The following is a 17,298-nucleotide window of genomic DNA, read 5'->3' as shown; positions in this document are numbered from 1 at the left end:
ATTTTACATTAGTCACTGTAGGAAAATCATTCTTTCACATAAGGAATATTGATCATTTAAAAATTATCACATCATATGATAATAATGCTTGGCTAATTTGTTTTTTAGGAGATTAAGTTTATTGTAAGGTCCTTGAGTGTAGTCTTATTTATATCCCCTACGGTTTTGTTGATCTTGTGACAAATATATCTTGAATTGAATTAAATGCATTTAGGGAAATTCATGAGTCTTTCTTCAAACAAAATTTTCTATTTAAAGCAGTTTATTTTTCTCATTTTGTTTCAAGTTCTTACCTACATGAACTTTTACAAAGTCTGTATGGCTGAGAATGGGATAATGAGTTTTCTGTTCTTAGAAATAGTCAGTGTTTTAATTTGTGGGTGTCTGGGGGTTACTGAGTCATAGGTTGCTAAGCCATTTCAGGGATTGATTTGAAATCTATTTAAAACGTAAAAAGTAAGGGCATAAAAACATTTCTTAAAATAATGCTGTGAATTTATGGATTATAGATTCCACTAAAACTAGAAGTTACAGGCCTAGAGTCACTTGAGTCCTCGATGTCTGTAGGAACCCCATTTCATCGTATCAGATAGTCTCAGATTAAGTCGTGACTAGTGTGGTCCTGAGTGTGCGTCACCGGAGGATGCACATCGATTCCGTGGTTTTGTTTCCTAAGGACTTCTTTTTATTCAAGGGATAGCTAAACCTAACTTTCTCCTATCTTCTTAAAACAAAGCTAATGAAATGTAACTTTCTTTTATTATGTCTTTATTGGATAGCAGCCCGTGTTTGGGGTGAGGTAGTTTATGTTGCCTAGTTATTACACAGGAGGGGGAAAGGCATACTTTAAAAAAAATATAGCCTCTTAGAACGTTAGCTACTTTGGTTCATTTGTGACTTTAAAACTATCATCCCAGTGTTGTTGCTAAATAAATTATTTAACCTTTTCTTGGTCTGTGAAATGAAGAGCCTGCCTCAACGTGTTTCTTTTGGAGGCTGCGAACGTATGTGGGATGAGATCTCTACAGAGTGTAAGTCCTTCTGGAGAAAGACGCAGCTCACATCGTGGGGTGTCGTCTGGGGCTTCGCCCACTCAGCCACGTCTAAGCTGGTGTTTCCAGGCTGTGCGGTTGGTTGTAGGCTGTGACTTTGGAGATAGCTGAAGGGAATGTCCTCAAGGCAGGGAGCCCTCTCTCTGGTCTCCATGATCTTCCTGCAGTGTGTTTTTCTAGTTCCTACAGATGATGAGTAGGCTATCATTCACATTTTACAAGTAAATATTAAAAATTGGTAGCAGAGATTCCATTTAATTTACTGTGTACCTGTGGCCCTTTGTTTATCACCAAGATGGACAGGGAGATGGAATTTGATACTATCCCTGACTTTAGGTTTACCATATACAGATGCTCCCTGACTTACTTTTGGGGGAGTTGCTTCCTGATAAACCCATTATAAGTTGAAAATATTATATTGCAAATACACTTGAAACACCTAACATACTGAACATCTTAGCTTGGTCTAGTCTACCTTAAACATGCTGAGAGCATTTGCATTAACCTACAGTTGGGCAAAGTTGTCTAACCCAAAGCCTGTTTTATAATAAAGTGTTGAATATTTCATGTTATTATCATGCATATTGCTTTTGAATCGTCATAAAGTTAAAAAATCATTTAAGTTGAACCATTGTAAGTCAAGGGCCATCTGTAGTAGGGAAGGGGAGCTGTTCCCAGTTAAACATAATGTGATGCTAAGAGAGGCACGGAGTCTTCACGTTTTCTTACAGGCAGGTCAAGGAAGACATCTGGAGAAGCTGGTGTATCTACTGGGCTTGAAGGTGGGAAGGCGTGGCTTAAATTTTGGTAGATGACCTCAGATAGGAGGGAAGCCCAGACAGAGGTCCAAGGCAGGACATTGAGTGTGGGTTTTGGAAGACTTGTGGTCTGGTCCAACCGAAACACTGGATCTGTACCGGGGAAGTGACGGCTTAGGGCTGGGCAGTGTGGAGGGCCTGGCCTGCTTTTAGTTTTACCTGACGGTGTTGGGGGTAGCCCTGAACATTTTTGAGTAGGGGTTGACAAGGTCAGCGCTATTTTAGACATATGTTTTGCTGATTTGTCCAATTTTTACACGTTAATAAAGAATTTGAAGTGGAGGCCAGATTATGGCTTTAGAATGAGCTGGCGTTCTGGTACGGCTGCTGCAGGCTGACCCTGCTCTGCAGGTGTTTCTTCTCTGGCAGGATCTGTGTGTCACCCCACCTGTGATTCTTCGTCTGCCTTTGCACACAGTGTTTTCAGTTTTATGAGGAGGGTGACTGTTTTAAGACCACACATAGTACACACATTCTTACAGTGTGAAGTAAAAGTAAGCTCCCACTCTTTCTTCTGTTCTTGCACTTTCTTTTTCTTGGGTTTTGATCCTTTGTGGTGTTACTGATACTAAAAGTCAGCCTGTTCTCTTCAATAGCAGTTGTCTCTCTTCCTAACTTTTATTGAAACCTCTCCCTAAAGAAAACTTGGCAACAGAGCCACTTCTGCACCAGGTGGCTCATTTGACCTTTGCCCACTCCCAGGGCCTGAAGGCACTGTGTGTGGAGTGAGCAGTCTGACTTCTTCCCCATGGTATGGCAGAGAGCTGGGCTCCTCCACCAAAGTGGTCGCCAGCATGCCAGGCCAGAGCTTTAAGCCTTTACTGGGTAATCAGCTGCAAATTCCGGTGAGGTTGCTGATGAATTCAGAGGTGGGCTTCCCAATTACCATTGTCTAGAAATGTGAAGAGACACTAGCCACAGTTATTTTGGTTTTTGACAGACATGCTTGTATATCCTTGTATATGTGGTTTCATAGTGGATATAACTGGATTTGGGGGTACTTTGAACTTTATAAGCTATTCAAATTTAAAAAGTCTTACAATTGTAAATTTCTGAATTTTAGATTTTTGTTATTTCCTAAAACTAGCCTTTAAGATAATACACCAGGAAACATTTAAAATCGCTTCAGTGTTTTAATAAAAAGAATACTGAAATAGTTACTACTTCATATTTCTCTTGCCATTTCATGCTGCATTTATGCTTTGCTTCTAGACTTTAGTATAACAATATAATGAAAAGGATGAGGGTTTTTGTAAAATGCCTTTGGAATTTTCCAAGAATTCCAATTCTCCAAGAACTAAGTCGTTTCAAATGGTATTTTTTTTTTTTAATCATCAAAAGGCAGAGGCAGAAAATAAGAAGAAAGATAGGGACTGAAACTAACATCCGGCTGTGTTGGGGTTTGTGGTATTAGTTGATCTCTTAGCTCAAAGAAGTATTAGAAATATGTGAAGTGCCTTGCCTAGGCTTAGATCATATTAGGAATTTTTAAAAATGTTCATTTCTTTCCTTCCTGGAAATAATGGTATTTTTTCCCTAAAGATGTGAGTTTCCAGAATTTTTGGTTAACTCTGTTGTGTCACATTATCCTCAGTGACCTTCTCTGGCCTGTCCCTTCCACCCCCTCTTCCCTACCGCCACCCCCACACAGTCCGGGTACCGTGAATAGAGTGAGAGTCAGGTTCCTGGGCGAGCCTCCCCTTCTCTGGGGGGGGCCCCAGGGCAGTTGCCAGCGCCAGCATTTATGTGTAAGCTCTGAACTTGTTGTCCTACTTATTTCATAAGTGGTATCTTCTTTCCTCTCTGTCTCCCTCAAAACATCTCATCTTGACACAAAATAGGCAATTTCAGCCTTTGAGGAGAATTTTCTGCGAGCTTGTGGGTGACAGTCTGACTTACGGTATATTTATTTAGATCTGCACAATTTATGATCTTGTTTTGCAAGCCACCATGTGTAATGTTTGATTCATCATGTTTTCTACCAAACAAAACATCTTGTGTTTCTTTAAAATGTAATTTGTATTTCTATTAGGTTGATGTGCTGCATGTCTTAAAGATACCTACTAAGCATGTTCATGTTCATGCAGTAGCCCATGTTTATGAGATATATGATGTGATTTAGTTGAAGCTGAACCTGGGAGTATCCAATTCTGATTATTTAGAGCATATGTTTTGGCAACACATCACTTACTAGACAGATTTCTACAAATAAAAAGTCTTATAAAATGAATGAGTAATAAAGTTTCATCTTAATAAGAAGAAGGGCCAAGAGCATTAGAACTTTGTATAGCTTCATGCTATTGTAAATGCATCTTAAAACAACATCAGCCAGACATTGTGAGGAGTCTTTTTAAATTGAAATGCTAGTGTTGGCTGTCATTTCCTTGACCGATACCTTCACATCATACTTCTTTGGTTGTGGCTTCCATTGAGAGCACTTAAGAATCTCACCAGCAGAACATGTCAGATGGGTCGACGCTCCCGCTCTCACGTCTGTTGGTGATCATCTCCTAACTTCCCTTGTAGACCATGGCGAAAGTTATAACCTCCGTGCTGAAGTTCCCCGATGATCAGACCCAGAAAATTTTGGAAAGAGAAGATGCTCGACTAATGGTAAGCTTTAAAAGTGGGCTATGGGTAGAGGATGACTTTTTTTTATCCATTTCCATTCTGGCTCATTTACAATAACTTTGAGTTGGTAAGAGAAGTTAAATTTTTTTATTTTTATTGTGATATAGCCTGAAGAATGAGGGTGGATCCACAGTAAGAAAGTTTAACTTAGGGCAAACATGAACTGGCGCCCTCGAGGAAGGAACAGTCTTGTTTACTAGTGTAGATGAGGGTCACGTCCGTACATGCCTTATGGGAGTCCAGAATTTGGGCTATTTGTGGAATGGATAGAAAAGGCATTTATTCAGGTATATCCAGTAAGTATATTATGATGTTTTGCATATTATAGTTCTTTATTCAACTTCCATTGATTTTCAAATATACAGTAATTCTTTTTTTCTTTTTTAATATATTTTATTGATTATGCTATTACAGTTGTCCCATTCCCCTCCCTTTATTCCCTGCTGCCTTGCACACCCCCTCCCACCCACATTTCCCCCCTTTAGTTCATGTCCATGGGTCGTACATGTAAGATCTTTGGCTTCTACATTACCTGTACTATTCTTAACCTCCCCCTGTCTATTTTCTATCTACCATTTATGCTATTTATTCTTTGTAACTTTTCCCCCTTTCTCCTTCCCACTCCCCTGCTGATAATCCTCCATGTGATCTCCATTTCTGTGGTTCTGTTCCTGTTCTAGTTGTTTGTTTAGTTTGTTTTTGTTTAGGTTTGGTTGTTAATAGTTGTGAGTTTGCTGTCATTTTACTGTCCATATTTTTTATCTTCTTCTTCTTGGATAAATCCGTTTAACATTTCATATAATCAGGGCTTGGGGATGATGAACTCCTTTAACTTGACTATCTGAGAAGCACTTTATCTGCCCTTCCATTCTAAATGATAGCTTTTTGGATGGAGCAGCCTTGGATGTAGGTCTGTGCTTTTCATGACTTGGAATACTTCTTTCCAGCCCCTTCTTGCCTGTAAGGTCTCTTGAGAAATCAGCTGACAGTCTGATGGGAACTCCTTTGTAGGTTACTGTCTTCTTTTCTCTTGCTGCTTCTAAGATTCTCTCCTTATCTTTCATCTTGGCTAATGTAATTATAATGTGCCTAGGTATGTTCCTCCTTGGGTCCAACTTCTTTGGTACTCTCTGAGCTTCCTGGACTTCCTGGGAGTCTATTTCCTTTGCCAAACTGGGGAAGTTCTCCTGCATGATTTTTTCAAATAAGTTTTCAATTTGTTGCTCGTCCTCTTCTAGCATCCCTATGATTCAGATATGAGAATGTTTAAAGATGTCCTGTAGGTTCCTAAGCCTCTCCTCGTTTTTTTGAATTGTTTCTTCATTCTTTTCTGGTTGGATGTTTCTTTCTTCCTTCTGGTCCACACCATTGATTTAAGTCCTGGTTTCCTTCCCGTTACTGTTGGTTCCCTGTACATTTTCCTTTATTTCACTTAGCTTAGCCTTCATTTTTTTTTCATCTAATTTGCAACCATATTTAACCAATTCTATGAGCATCCTGATTACCAGTGTTTTGAACTATGCATCTGATAGGTTGGCTATCTCTTTGTTGCTTAGTTGTATTTGTTCCGGAGCTTTGACATGTTCTTTCATTTGGGCCACTTTTTTTGTTTCAGCACGCCTGTTATGTAGTGAGGGGCGGAGCCTTAGGTGTTCACCAGGGCGGGCAATACATGTGGCTGCATTGTGACGCCATATGCGGGCAAGGGGTCCAAGGGGGAACAATGGTGCTTGCTCTGCTCTCTGCCAGATTTCAGTCACTTGCCCCGCTACCCACAAGCAAATTGGGCCCTTCTGGTGCTGATTCCTGGTGGGTGGGTTTGTGTACATTCTAGGACCCTGTGGGTCTCTCCAGTGAACTATCCTGTGAGGCTGGGAGTTTCTCTAGCTGCTTCCTCAACCCCTACCAGTGTTTTCATTCAGAGGCTTGAGGCTTTATTTCCCTGCGCCAGGACCCTGGGTTGCATGGTCTGTCTCACTCCCCAGTTGTTCCTCCCAGTTTATCTGCCTGCAAATGTGGGACCGCCCACTCCACCAGCTGCTGCCTCACCAGGTCTACCAGCTGCTGCCTTGCCCTCCCCGGTCCTCTCCCCGCTGCCCGATTCCACCCCTCTGCTGGTCTGGATGAATGTTTCTTCTTTAACTCCTTGGTTGTCGGACTTCCATACAGTTCAGTTTTTTTTTGTCATTTCTGGTTGTTTTTTGTTTTTAAATTGTTGTTGTCCTTTTGGTGGTGCGAGGAGGCACAGTGTGTCTACCTATGCTTCCATCTTGGCCGGAAGTCTCTACAGTAATCCTGCGTGAAAGAATTTATGCATTTTTGAGCTTTCGACATACCCTACAAGGGAGATATAGATAACTGAATTACTAGAAACCTTTGTGTAAAGTCTGCTGTAATTAAAATAAGCAAATATGCGACTTCATGAATTATGCAAAATTCTCTACACCTAACTTCTTTTTGCCCTGAACCAGTAATTCAGAAGATCCATTTTAAGCAGAGTGAAACGTGTGAAATTTTGTGTCTTGCCCCAGGCTTTCTCTTTTTGCTTCCTCTTCTTTCCTTGCTGTTAGCCTGCAGTACCTTCCATCTTCCCCCCCCCGCAGTTCCTTTACTTGTGTCCTGGTCTCAGTACTGCTCTGCTCTTCTCTCCTCTCTCCTCACTGGAGCAAGGAAAGCTCTTCTCCTTAGTGATGGCTTAGCCTGTGTTCAAGTACCTCCAGTAAGAAGGACTGAGCCAATAAGCCTCCCGGATTGTCTAGACAGACTGTGTGTCTTAGAAAAGTTCTTGCTTATCTTGAGCCCAAATCTCCATTTCTGTAGTGGTCATCAGTTTATTCTAACCCATGGAACTGAACCAAAAATCTGGAGATGGTCTAGATGGAAGGCTTTTTCCATTCCAGGCTAAATAAATACCCCCACTCGCCTCAGCCATTTTGAAGTTCCTTCCCTGTGCCCCATTGCGCACAGTCCGTCCCGAAGGCGTCCCAGGCACAGTCTGACCTCCAGGCTTCCTCTGCGGCCACCCCAGCGTCCCTGGTCTTTGTTCCAGCCTCCACTGTGTATCGTATCGCATACCTATCATGTGTTTTCTGGGATGATTGCAGTTCTTTTAGCGTTGGTTTTTTGTGAAACATTTCTTCTCCATATCTTTTATTATCTTTGTTCATTCTCCCATGGCCTCTTTACCATCCTAATGTTGAGCGTGGCGAACTCTCCCCTGACCGTTGGGCCGGGATGTCCTCTGAAGTGCAGGTTCATCCCGAGTCACTGCTGGGCAGGTGTGTCAGGGAATGCGCCTCCTCACCCCGTGTCCACGTGCAGCCTCAGCTTGCTTTGCTTTGAGGGAAACTAATAGAATTGATACATGTAGACAGTGAACCATGTAAAACATTTTTAAACAGAAAAGTTGAGGGTTTTTATATTTAACTGAAAGCAAATCTTTGAAAAATTACACTTTTTGTTTCTGAGTCAAGTAGAATTCATTTTAGGTAGGGACGAAAGGGTGGTGGATCCTTCCTGAAATAATCCCTCCCTTATCCCAGAGGCTGACTTGTTCGGAAAGAAAGCCCCATTCCTCTACGACTTTAAGCAGTCTCACCCATTACCTTCTTTTTTGACTTTGAGAGTATGTTTACTAAAGCTGGGCACAGTGAAACAGGGAAGGGCTCAGGGCAGAAGCAGCAACAGGAGAGAGCTCAGGCGGGGCTGCTTTGGCTCCCCGGAAAGTCAGAGGAAAGAGGCCTTGGGGACAGGTTCGGGGTTAGCCTGGGACAAGCCACCGCTGCCCGTTGCTCCCCGGTCACAGGTCTCGTGGGGGCCCTTAGAGGGCAGGAGAGCAAGGTAAAGATGCACACTGAGAGGGAGGAGAGGCGTGGGCGTGCTTCTGCGAGGAGAGCCCACGCCATTATTGTTTTTTGCTTAATGAATGGAGTCAATAATCACCTATTCTTCTACTTATTGTGGAGAATATAGAAAAATTGAAGACGTGGAAGATATTTTAGGGGAAAGAGGTACTACTCATCCATTCATACATGAATAAAAGATATACCTAAATAATATAATTCACATAATAAAAATAAATGCTTAGGAAATGTGAAATGACCTATAATGAACCTGAAGAGGACTTAGAAATCACCTTGAGTTACCTTTTGTCAGTATAAGGAGATTCTTAGTACAGGATGGAGTGACTCACAATTGTTCTGTATTCGATGAAAAGTTAATCATTGGTGATTGAGAAAGTTGCAGCAAGAATCACATGTGCATTAAGATTGCTATTATTCATAAAATGAGCAGTAAAAATTACTGTTTCGAACAAGTCTCTTGAAGAACTTTCAGCTAATCGTACACCCTTGTCCGTGAAAGGTGGCTGATTGGCACACAACTCTGCAGAGAACAGTGACTTCTTCTTCCAATGGAAAGAGAAGATATCCAATAGAAAGATACATGCATATCTTCTCAATGCCATTATACAAAATATCTTTCCAGTAGAAGGATATGTAAGTGTACAGAAAACAGAGCATTTTAAGATTTGTTAAATAATCATTTAAAAGCTATTTAGTTACATTAGCTTTAAATGTATGTTCCCAGTGGCTCTTCTGAAATTTGTTGTAAATGTGGAGCTACACGTTTCCCTTCTTTAAAATCAGCGGCCTTGAGTGTTTTGTTCTTTTCGGCTCGGGGGTGAAAAGCTGGTGTCAGTAAGCCAGCACAAACCCCGAACACCTGTGGAGCTTGCCCTGCCCCTACACTTGTGGGGTGCTGGGGAGAGAGCGTGCATCACGCTCCGTGCTGACGCAGTAGCCCCGTCCGTGTTGGTGTTGTGTGGCGGGTGTTACAGGAGGAGTGTGTCCCGAAAGCGTTGCTCTGTGGTTCTGATGTTACACATTTGTTCTGTGGCTTTGATCAAAAGCTCTCCATGACTGCCAGTAAGGTGTTTTTCGGTATATCCCTCCTTTACCATATCTCTCTGCCCCCAGTGAGCTTTATACTCTGAAAAATCCCACTGTAGAATAGCAGTCAGTACTTAAAAAGTAGTTTCAGAGTTTAAGCTAATTTCAAGAATATATTTTATATATGAGAAGTCATCTGTTAAGGAAGAGTAAATTATAGAGCATAATTGCAGTTTGGTTTGAGGGTCACAGTGTGCAGAGAAGGAACCCAGTCCTTCACTGACGTAGTGTGGGAACTCAGGCAAGCCTCGGAGCCTCTGTGTCTTCACAAAGCCAACACCATCGCGTCGGGGGTGTCGGGCAACCGGAGCAGAGTGCCTGTGCGGGACTCTGGCGGCATGCGGGGCCGGAGGTGGTGAGCACTCAGCTGGCACGTAGCAATGTATGGAACTAGTCCTTCCTAGAGAGTGACTTGGGAAGGTAAACCATTAAATGCCACAGCAGGACAGTAAAGTCATTTTAGAAGAATGTTACGAGCTCAGAAAATGTCCCTACCTCCACCTCCGCCACCCTAGACCGTCAGCCACATGCAGCGTTGCTGTGGCCAGAGCCGACCCCTGGACAGCTTGGCCCCTGGCGTGACTCTGAGCAAACGTCTTTTATAGTTCCAGCCTTCGTTGATAAAACGAGTGTGTTGGATTAGTCTATCTCTAAGGTTTTTTTTCCCTCCAAAGCAGTACATATTTGTACATTTTAAAGTTTTAGATTGGTTTCAAGTGGGAAAAATTGCCTACAGACAGCAAGCAGAAGAAGTTAAAAAGAAAATGCACGTATCAGATGTGCACATACCTGTGTTCCCCAGAACGGCCGCTTCGCTCCTCCCAGTTTTCAGCTTATTGTGCCCCTCAGTTCGTTTTGTGATGGTTGAGGTGGGTTATATGGCCAGGGGGTTAGACTGGACGCTGGCGTGGGTACAAGCATCTTTGGCTTGTCTGTTTTGGGGTTTTTTTTGCTTAGTAAAACTGCCCTAGAAGTATACCCTCAGAGTTATTTTTTAAAGGAGAGTGTTATTGGTTATTTAGAATTATTTCATTAAGAAAGTTTATTCATTAATATAGTTGACAGTACAGTATTAGAGTTTATTCTAAGCAGCTGCTAAATCATCTCTTGGAATTGAAAAGATTTTGTTATTTAGAAACCTTAAAAAGTATTTTTACAAATACATTTTTCTCTTCACAGTGCTAGCAAACTTAATGACATGTTTAATGTAGATGGCTATTTTCTTGATGACTCCATTAAAAGAATATTTTTTTCTTGATCCAAAAGATTTGGCTTATTTCCTTTCCCCATCCACTCTAGTCCTTAAAAAAAGAATCATCTTCTGTTGACTTTGTTGTGGCTGTGCTTTCATGCAGGTCTTTTGCTCTCTGTCAAGTTCTTGATTAGTCTCTGCCTTAGACTGGTCTTGTACTTCAGTTAGTGTTTCTCACGTCTCTCCTTTTGGTTGGAATTTTAAGTATCTCCTCTGAATTAATAAAGTCCTCAACTTCTTGGCATTTTGTTGGGTGCGATCGGTTTCTGTTCCGGCGGAGGCTTGTCTTCCCCTGTACCGGCTCAGTAGACGCCTGCTGGGCGGGCTCAGGAAACAATGTCAGTGAGTTGATGCGTAGCGAAAGATGCTGCACGTGTAGAATATGGGCTTGTTATCTTAGAAGTAGTTTCGGCTCTTTTTAGAATTTTGTAAGGAGTGATCTTTGTCGAAGCACATTGCGTGCGATTCAGAAGCACTGCCGGGAAGCCAGGTCCTCGTGGCCTTCAGCCTCCCAGCTGCTCCCACCTCGCCAAGGCCCTCTTCGATAGCGCCGTGCCGGGTGTCCCGGGTTTCTAAACTCTGCTGAACTTTATTATTATATTAACGATTATTCCTTTCTCGCTTATTTTACAAAAATGAGAGTGTGCAGCAGTTTGCCTTTCTCACTTGCTGTATTTTTACATTACGCCGCCTCATTACAAATGGACCTGCCTCATTCTTTTTAATGGCTGATTGTCCGAGTGTACGGATGTCCTACAGTCTCGTCCACCGGTTTCCTGTTCGTGGACACCGAACACGGTGTCGCATTTTTGAGTACCTGCAAGCGCGGACGGGGGGAACATCCACACACGTATATTTTGAAGTTTTCCATAGGATATGTACTGGCCTTGCTGTGTTGTGTGTGCTGCTAATAAATGTTTTTTTCTTTGCCTTTTGGTTTTGCTGCTTTTTACTAACCCCACGTGAAATATAAAAAATAAATAAAATGATACTTCTGAGGTTGGTCAAATTATCTAAGAACAGACTCAGATTTTATAAATAACACCTGTTTTTGCTGATGCTGTTTTAAAGCAAACCAGGAAGCTAGTTAATAATCTTGGATTATGACCATCTTAAGACGGGACATAGAAATCATTTAAGAAGGTTGCTGCATTAAAAACTGTTTGAAATTGGGTCCCATTGAATGGAAATTTTGGGTGGGTCTTCATTCCTGAAACCACTTCTGATGTACTATGGAATTCAAGGGAGCTATTTGGCAGTAAATTCGGCAAATTTTAGGAATGACGGGGTGACTCACAGATACACTGTAGCCATAGTCATGACATTCCCCTTAACCTGCTGATGGTCAGCTGAGATCATGTAAATAAAATCTGAACATGTACTGCAATGGGATTATGAAAGAACTCTTTATAAAGCAAATACTCATAATCTAATTAATCAAGCGCATAAATATGTACTAAAAGTGTGAAGTACATTGTTAATTATGTTGTTTAAATTTTTAAATTAAAGTTATAAGTAAAATCTCAGCTACAAAAGTGTTACATTTACTTAGGGGTAGGAGGGAGGGATTCCAGATGCTTTATACTTTGCCTATACTTCCTTGATTTGGGGAGATTTGAGAAAAATTTAAGTACAATCTGTTTAATCCTTTGAAGTTCATATACACATATATTCTGTGTGTTATATTAAGTCTTAAAACTAACCCAATAAGCTTTTTTTCTTCCTGGCTTTGTAGTATGCTTCACCTCGCAGTGGTATCTTCTGAGTAAACCATCAGTCTGTGCTTAGTTAGCATGTGGTGAGTGAAGAATAATGTCTTGTGTCTTCTGTGCAAAAATCAAATGTATTGCATGATACTAACCATTTTATTGGAATTCTTTTGCTTTTTTTGTTTAATGAATATATGATTTTGCTATGGGTTAATAAAGGTATTTTCCATTAATTCTGTTTTGTAGATTTATAATCTGTAGATTAATAATCACTGCTACCAGTATGTTACGTAATTTTTGGAAATTTTATCTCTTAAAATAGTACTTGAAAATTTCAGAATTGCTCTTTGAAATTTTGTTAAAGAATCCAAAAAAGTATTTATGTATTTTGTATTCTTTTTAGTTTTTTATTTCCCAAGAATGTTCTTTGACGTTGATAAAGATTGTGAGAAATGAAAAATCATTTTCTAGGTAAAAGTAAAGTGACATATGTCACAAATCCAGAATTTAAAATATTGGGAAGGCTCCTTAGAGTCAAGGCTAATCTGAAATAATGAAAACTAATGAAGTTGATTTCAAAATAAATGCACTTTTTCCTTCCTGGGGTCATAAAACTCAACAAAATAACACATGTGTCCTGAGGAGCCCCTTAGGCAGCCTGCGTTAATGGAAGGTGGCCGTTTCTGTGAATGTAGCCCTACAGCGCGTGGGGGCATCCACGGTGTTCCAAAGCACTGACTGCCCTCACTGTTCCAACACCTCCCCAGATCACCTCCACGCACTGTTCCTGCTGTGAGCTGATTGCATACCCCTAAAGATTCAGGCTACATTTCCACCTCAAACTCTGCTAGGATTTTTACAAATCACAAATGACCTGGATCACAATTAATAGAGCTTATTTATAATTAAAGATTCTCTGTGATTGTTAATTCAGCTAGTATTCTGCTAACGGTAAGGCTTTTAGCTTTAAAAAGCCTTCATGCCTACATTTCAGTTTCATTTTGATTTTAATATATATCAGTTAACTTGCCTTAGGGATGACGTGGAATTATCTTTAGCCATATAAATCCCATATCAAACTCAGTAGTCATAAATTTTCCTTTTTTAATAATATAAATATGGCATCATTCTTGTTATTATATTACTGCATTTAAATATTGTCACCAATCACTGGAAATGATTACTGTGCAGCATTTCTGTTGACTGATTAATTTGTTGTCTCCTCAATTTTTAGTTTAAAAAATTTTAAACATAAGATTTGCAAAAATGGAACAATAAATATGTATGTACCCTCCTGTATTTACCAGTTATTAACATTTTGCCAATTTTTCCCACTTACTCTCACTCTCTCTCTCTCTCTCTGTGTATTTCCCTCTGTAACTTTTGACAGTTGCTTGCAAACATTAACTCAGTATTTTAGCAAATACCTTTAAGAACAAGGGCTTTTTCTGCATACTCATAATAATCACTCACAGGAAACGTAATATGTACATAATACTGTTATTCAGTATATTGTAAATATATTTTTCCTGTTTTCCAAATAACGTCCTTCATAATTTTTAAAATTCCAAGATCTGTTTAATGATTGCACATTGCCATTTTTAGTTGTGTTTTCCGAGCCTCTCCTTTGAATGAGAAACCTTCCAGCTTTTCTTTCCGTTACGGCTCCGACACTGCACAGCATTGCGGGGTCGTGCACGGCATCCTGCCCGCACAGCTCGGTCTGAGGTTCGGAGATGAGAGCGGACCAGGGAAGTCATATGTAACGGAGGCTTTTTCTTTTCTTGTCTAGATCTCAAGGGCCAACATGATTGTTGAACTAGTTTTATAAATAATATGCTATTGGAAATATATCACCAGTAGTGGGTTATACTGTTCGTTTACAAATTGAGAAGATTTTAGAAGTTTCTCTTTCCACTACATATATGAAAGTTTGTATTACTTAATGTTATTCAGCAATTTATTTTTATGGCATTTTTTTAAACTTCATACTTGACCTATGAGCTTTTAGCATTTTAAGCAGAAAAACCTGATTAGGAAGGTTTAGCATCATTTCTCATAACATTTTAAATTTTTAAAAAAGGATTTATTTGGTTATTTATTTATTTTTAGAGCAAGGGAAGGAGGGAGAATGAGAGGGAGAGAAGCATCAATGTGTGGTTGCCTCTCATGGGCCCCCTAATGGGGACCTGGCCCGCAACCCAGGCACGTGCCCTGACTGGGAATTGACCAGCGACCCTTTGGTTCGCAGGCCAGTGCTCAATCCACTGAGCCACGCCAACCAGGGCCATTTTAAGTTTTAAAAATCAAGTTTGTTAAATTCAGATGAGGCACAGCTTTTGACCCCAAGATGCTGTTTGTCCCGTGCTGCCAGCTTGTCGTCCTGGAGAACCGCGATTTGTAGGAAAACCCGCACACTGGGGACAGGGCGGAACCCTTCCTGCTCTGTAGCCCAGTCGGCACTGCCGCCTCCCAGAGACGTTCTGCCGGGTCAGCACGTTTACCCCGGCCTTCTCTGATAGGGCCTGGTAGCATGCTGTACGTGGTGAAGGGTTACGACGTCAGTGTCACTTGAAAATGCCGTGTTTCAGGATTGCTGGCCCTGGGTCAGATCATTCCAAGAACATTGATTTTGAGATTTTTGTAGTTTAATACTTGGAATATTTCTCCTTCAATCCCCAGGCCATAGCATATAATTTAATTTTAACTTGAAACAACCGATTTCCCAGACAGTTGATGTTAAAGGTGTTTTTCCCTGCCTTTATCTTCTTTTCCTTCCCTTGTTCCAGTCATGGCTTCGATCTTCACCCTGAAGAGATGGGGAGAGCAGCGCCGGGCAGGGGCGGAGAGCTGCGCGCTGCTGCTCTGGAGAAGGGGGCTGCCGTCCGTCCGCCTGTCCGCCCGTCCGCCCGCCCGTCCGTCCGGGGCTCTCCATGCAGCCGCCAGACCGAGAGGATCCTGACCCTGGCCCCCGGACGCTGACGCGGGCAGACGGCCTTCACAGGACGCTGTCGCAGTGCTGACATGATGACGGTTTTTTTTCCTTTTTTCCTTTTTCTTGGTTGGGAAGAGTTTTATGTTGTTTAAAATTTTTAAATGACTTCACCTGATTTATGGGCTCACTTGATGTTCCTTTCTTCCATCCTTTTTGTCCCTCTTTCAAAAGAACTGCTTGCCTTTTCTATTTATTTTTAGAGTGATTTTTTAAAAGACTTGTGCAATACATTTTGAGGTGACACATAGTAGATTTTATCTGATAAATTAGATCACTTAATTGACTTTTATCCAGAATGATTTGTTGAATATTTACTAAAAACTAGTTCTTTAAGTTATGACATATGATAAATCCAAACAGCAGTACCTCATTGTTTACTTAGCTTTTGTACTTATATTTTTCAGAAGAAAAAATACTACTGTAAATTGTAAATAGTCAATATATAACTATTGTATGCAAACCTGTGACTGTTGGCAGTGTCATCTTGGAAGAACAGAAAAATAAAGTTTATTTACTGTATACAATTTGCTGATTGTATTTTTTCTATTTAGAAATCTATTTCAAAGTCGTTAAGAATTTGTTTTCTGTCTGGGTGAATATAATGACCTGTTTGCAAAGATGAGTATTTGGAAGGAGTTTTTTGTGTTCAAAATTAGCATGACCAGTTAGAAGGAGTACGGGGACAACACACCTCATGGTGTGCGCTGGGGTTCTGCCGGCTGGGGGGCGCCTTCTCTTTCTTCAGTGCACCGTGCTTCGATTCCTGTTGAACTTAGAAATTTCTGGACCCAAAAGATGGGAACTGTTCAGAGCGTTTCACACACTCTTTACATCTAGCAAATACAACATGGGTATCTAGGTATTATCTGACCTCTGTCTCAAAGTGGAATCTCAGTTTCTAGACAGTCTGCAGCCTGGCGATGCTGCTGCATCACATTGTAATAAAGAGTGGGAGCTCTGGAAGTCGGGGGTCGGTGGGTGACCATGGGGTCTTCCTATAGCCCACAGCTGACTTCTTTGAAGGCTACTGTTCCAGCAAGGGAAGAGGGTCTTCCTCCCACCCTCCTTCTTCTTTCCCTTCTTTCCTCCTTCCCTTCTTTCCTTCCTACCTTCCCTCTCTTCCTCCTTTTTTTTCTCTCTCTCCTTCTTTCCATCCCATCTTTCTTATTAAATCAAGGTTTTCTTAAGTAGCAAAATTTTGTCCCACTGGAGAAATTCTGACAACAGACGTGACTTCCTACCCTTTTAATATCTTTCCCTAGGGTAGATTGTAGAATCTCAGTGAAATCCACATACAGCTTCTAACAGTTTCTCCCTAACCCATTTCTTGAGACAACATAGCAGAGCGTACAGGGGTGAGCACACTTTTTTTATAAAGGGCCAGATAGTAAACATTTTCAGCTTTATAGGCCGTACAGTTGCTGTCACAACCACCCGCCTCTGTCATTATCGCACAAAAGCAGCCACAGATAATACATAAATGAGCATAGCTGTGTTCCAATAAAACTTTTTTTAAAAGATTTTATTTACCTTTTTAGAGGAGAAAGAGAGGGAGAGAAACATCAATATGTGGCTGCCTTTCTCACACCCTGCACTGGGGACCTGGCCTGCAACCCAGGCATGTGCCCTAACGGGGAATTGGACTGGTGACCTTTTGGTTCGCAGGCTGGCACTCAATTCACTGAGCCACACCAGCCAGGGCCAATAAAACTTTATTTATAAAAGCTGGTGGCAGTCTGGATTTGGCTTGCAGGCTATGGTTTACCAATCCCTGAGAAAGCACACAAGCTAGAGTTTAAAACACAGAGCTGGGGGAGGAATGGACAGGAGTTGTTCATATTTTTCCTCAGCTCAGGCATGGTTAAGAACAGTGGTGATGCCCTTGGCTGGTG

At 41.2% G+C, this 17,298-nt stretch overlaps 1 protein-coding gene across 3 annotated transcripts in view; it reads left to right on the top strand.

Annotated features, from left to right (window-relative positions):
* The window catches only part of GOLGA4 (golgin A4), a 91,589-nt gene extending 75,664 nt beyond the window's left edge, over window positions 1-15,925 (top strand). For 2 of the 3 annotated variants that reach the window (XM_045856517.1, XM_045856519.1), the window contains 3 exons: window positions 4,397-4,483; window positions 12,438-12,500; window positions 15,201-15,925. In XM_045856517.1, coding sequence (XP_045712473.1) covers window positions 4,397-4,483; window positions 12,438-12,467 — 117 coding nt within the window. In that variant the 3' untranslated portion in view covers window positions 12,468-12,500; window positions 15,201-15,925. The remainder of the gene's footprint in view (window positions 1-4,396; window positions 4,484-12,437; window positions 12,501-15,200) is intronic. The other variant, XM_045856518.1, reaches the window with a different exon arrangement.
* The last annotated feature ends 1,373 nt before the right edge of the window (window positions 15,926-17,298 follow it).

Source organism: Phyllostomus hastatus, unplaced genomic scaffold (assembly GCF_019186645.2).
Source record: "Phyllostomus hastatus isolate PE091 unplaced genomic scaffold, TTU_PhHast_1.1 phas_scaffold_129, whole genome shotgun sequence".
NCBI classification, from domain to species: Eukaryota; Metazoa; Chordata; class Mammalia; order Chiroptera; family Phyllostomidae; genus Phyllostomus; species Phyllostomus hastatus.
The sequence above is the reverse complement of the archived record's forward strand: the minus strand, read 5'-3'. Positions and strand labels throughout refer to the sequence as shown.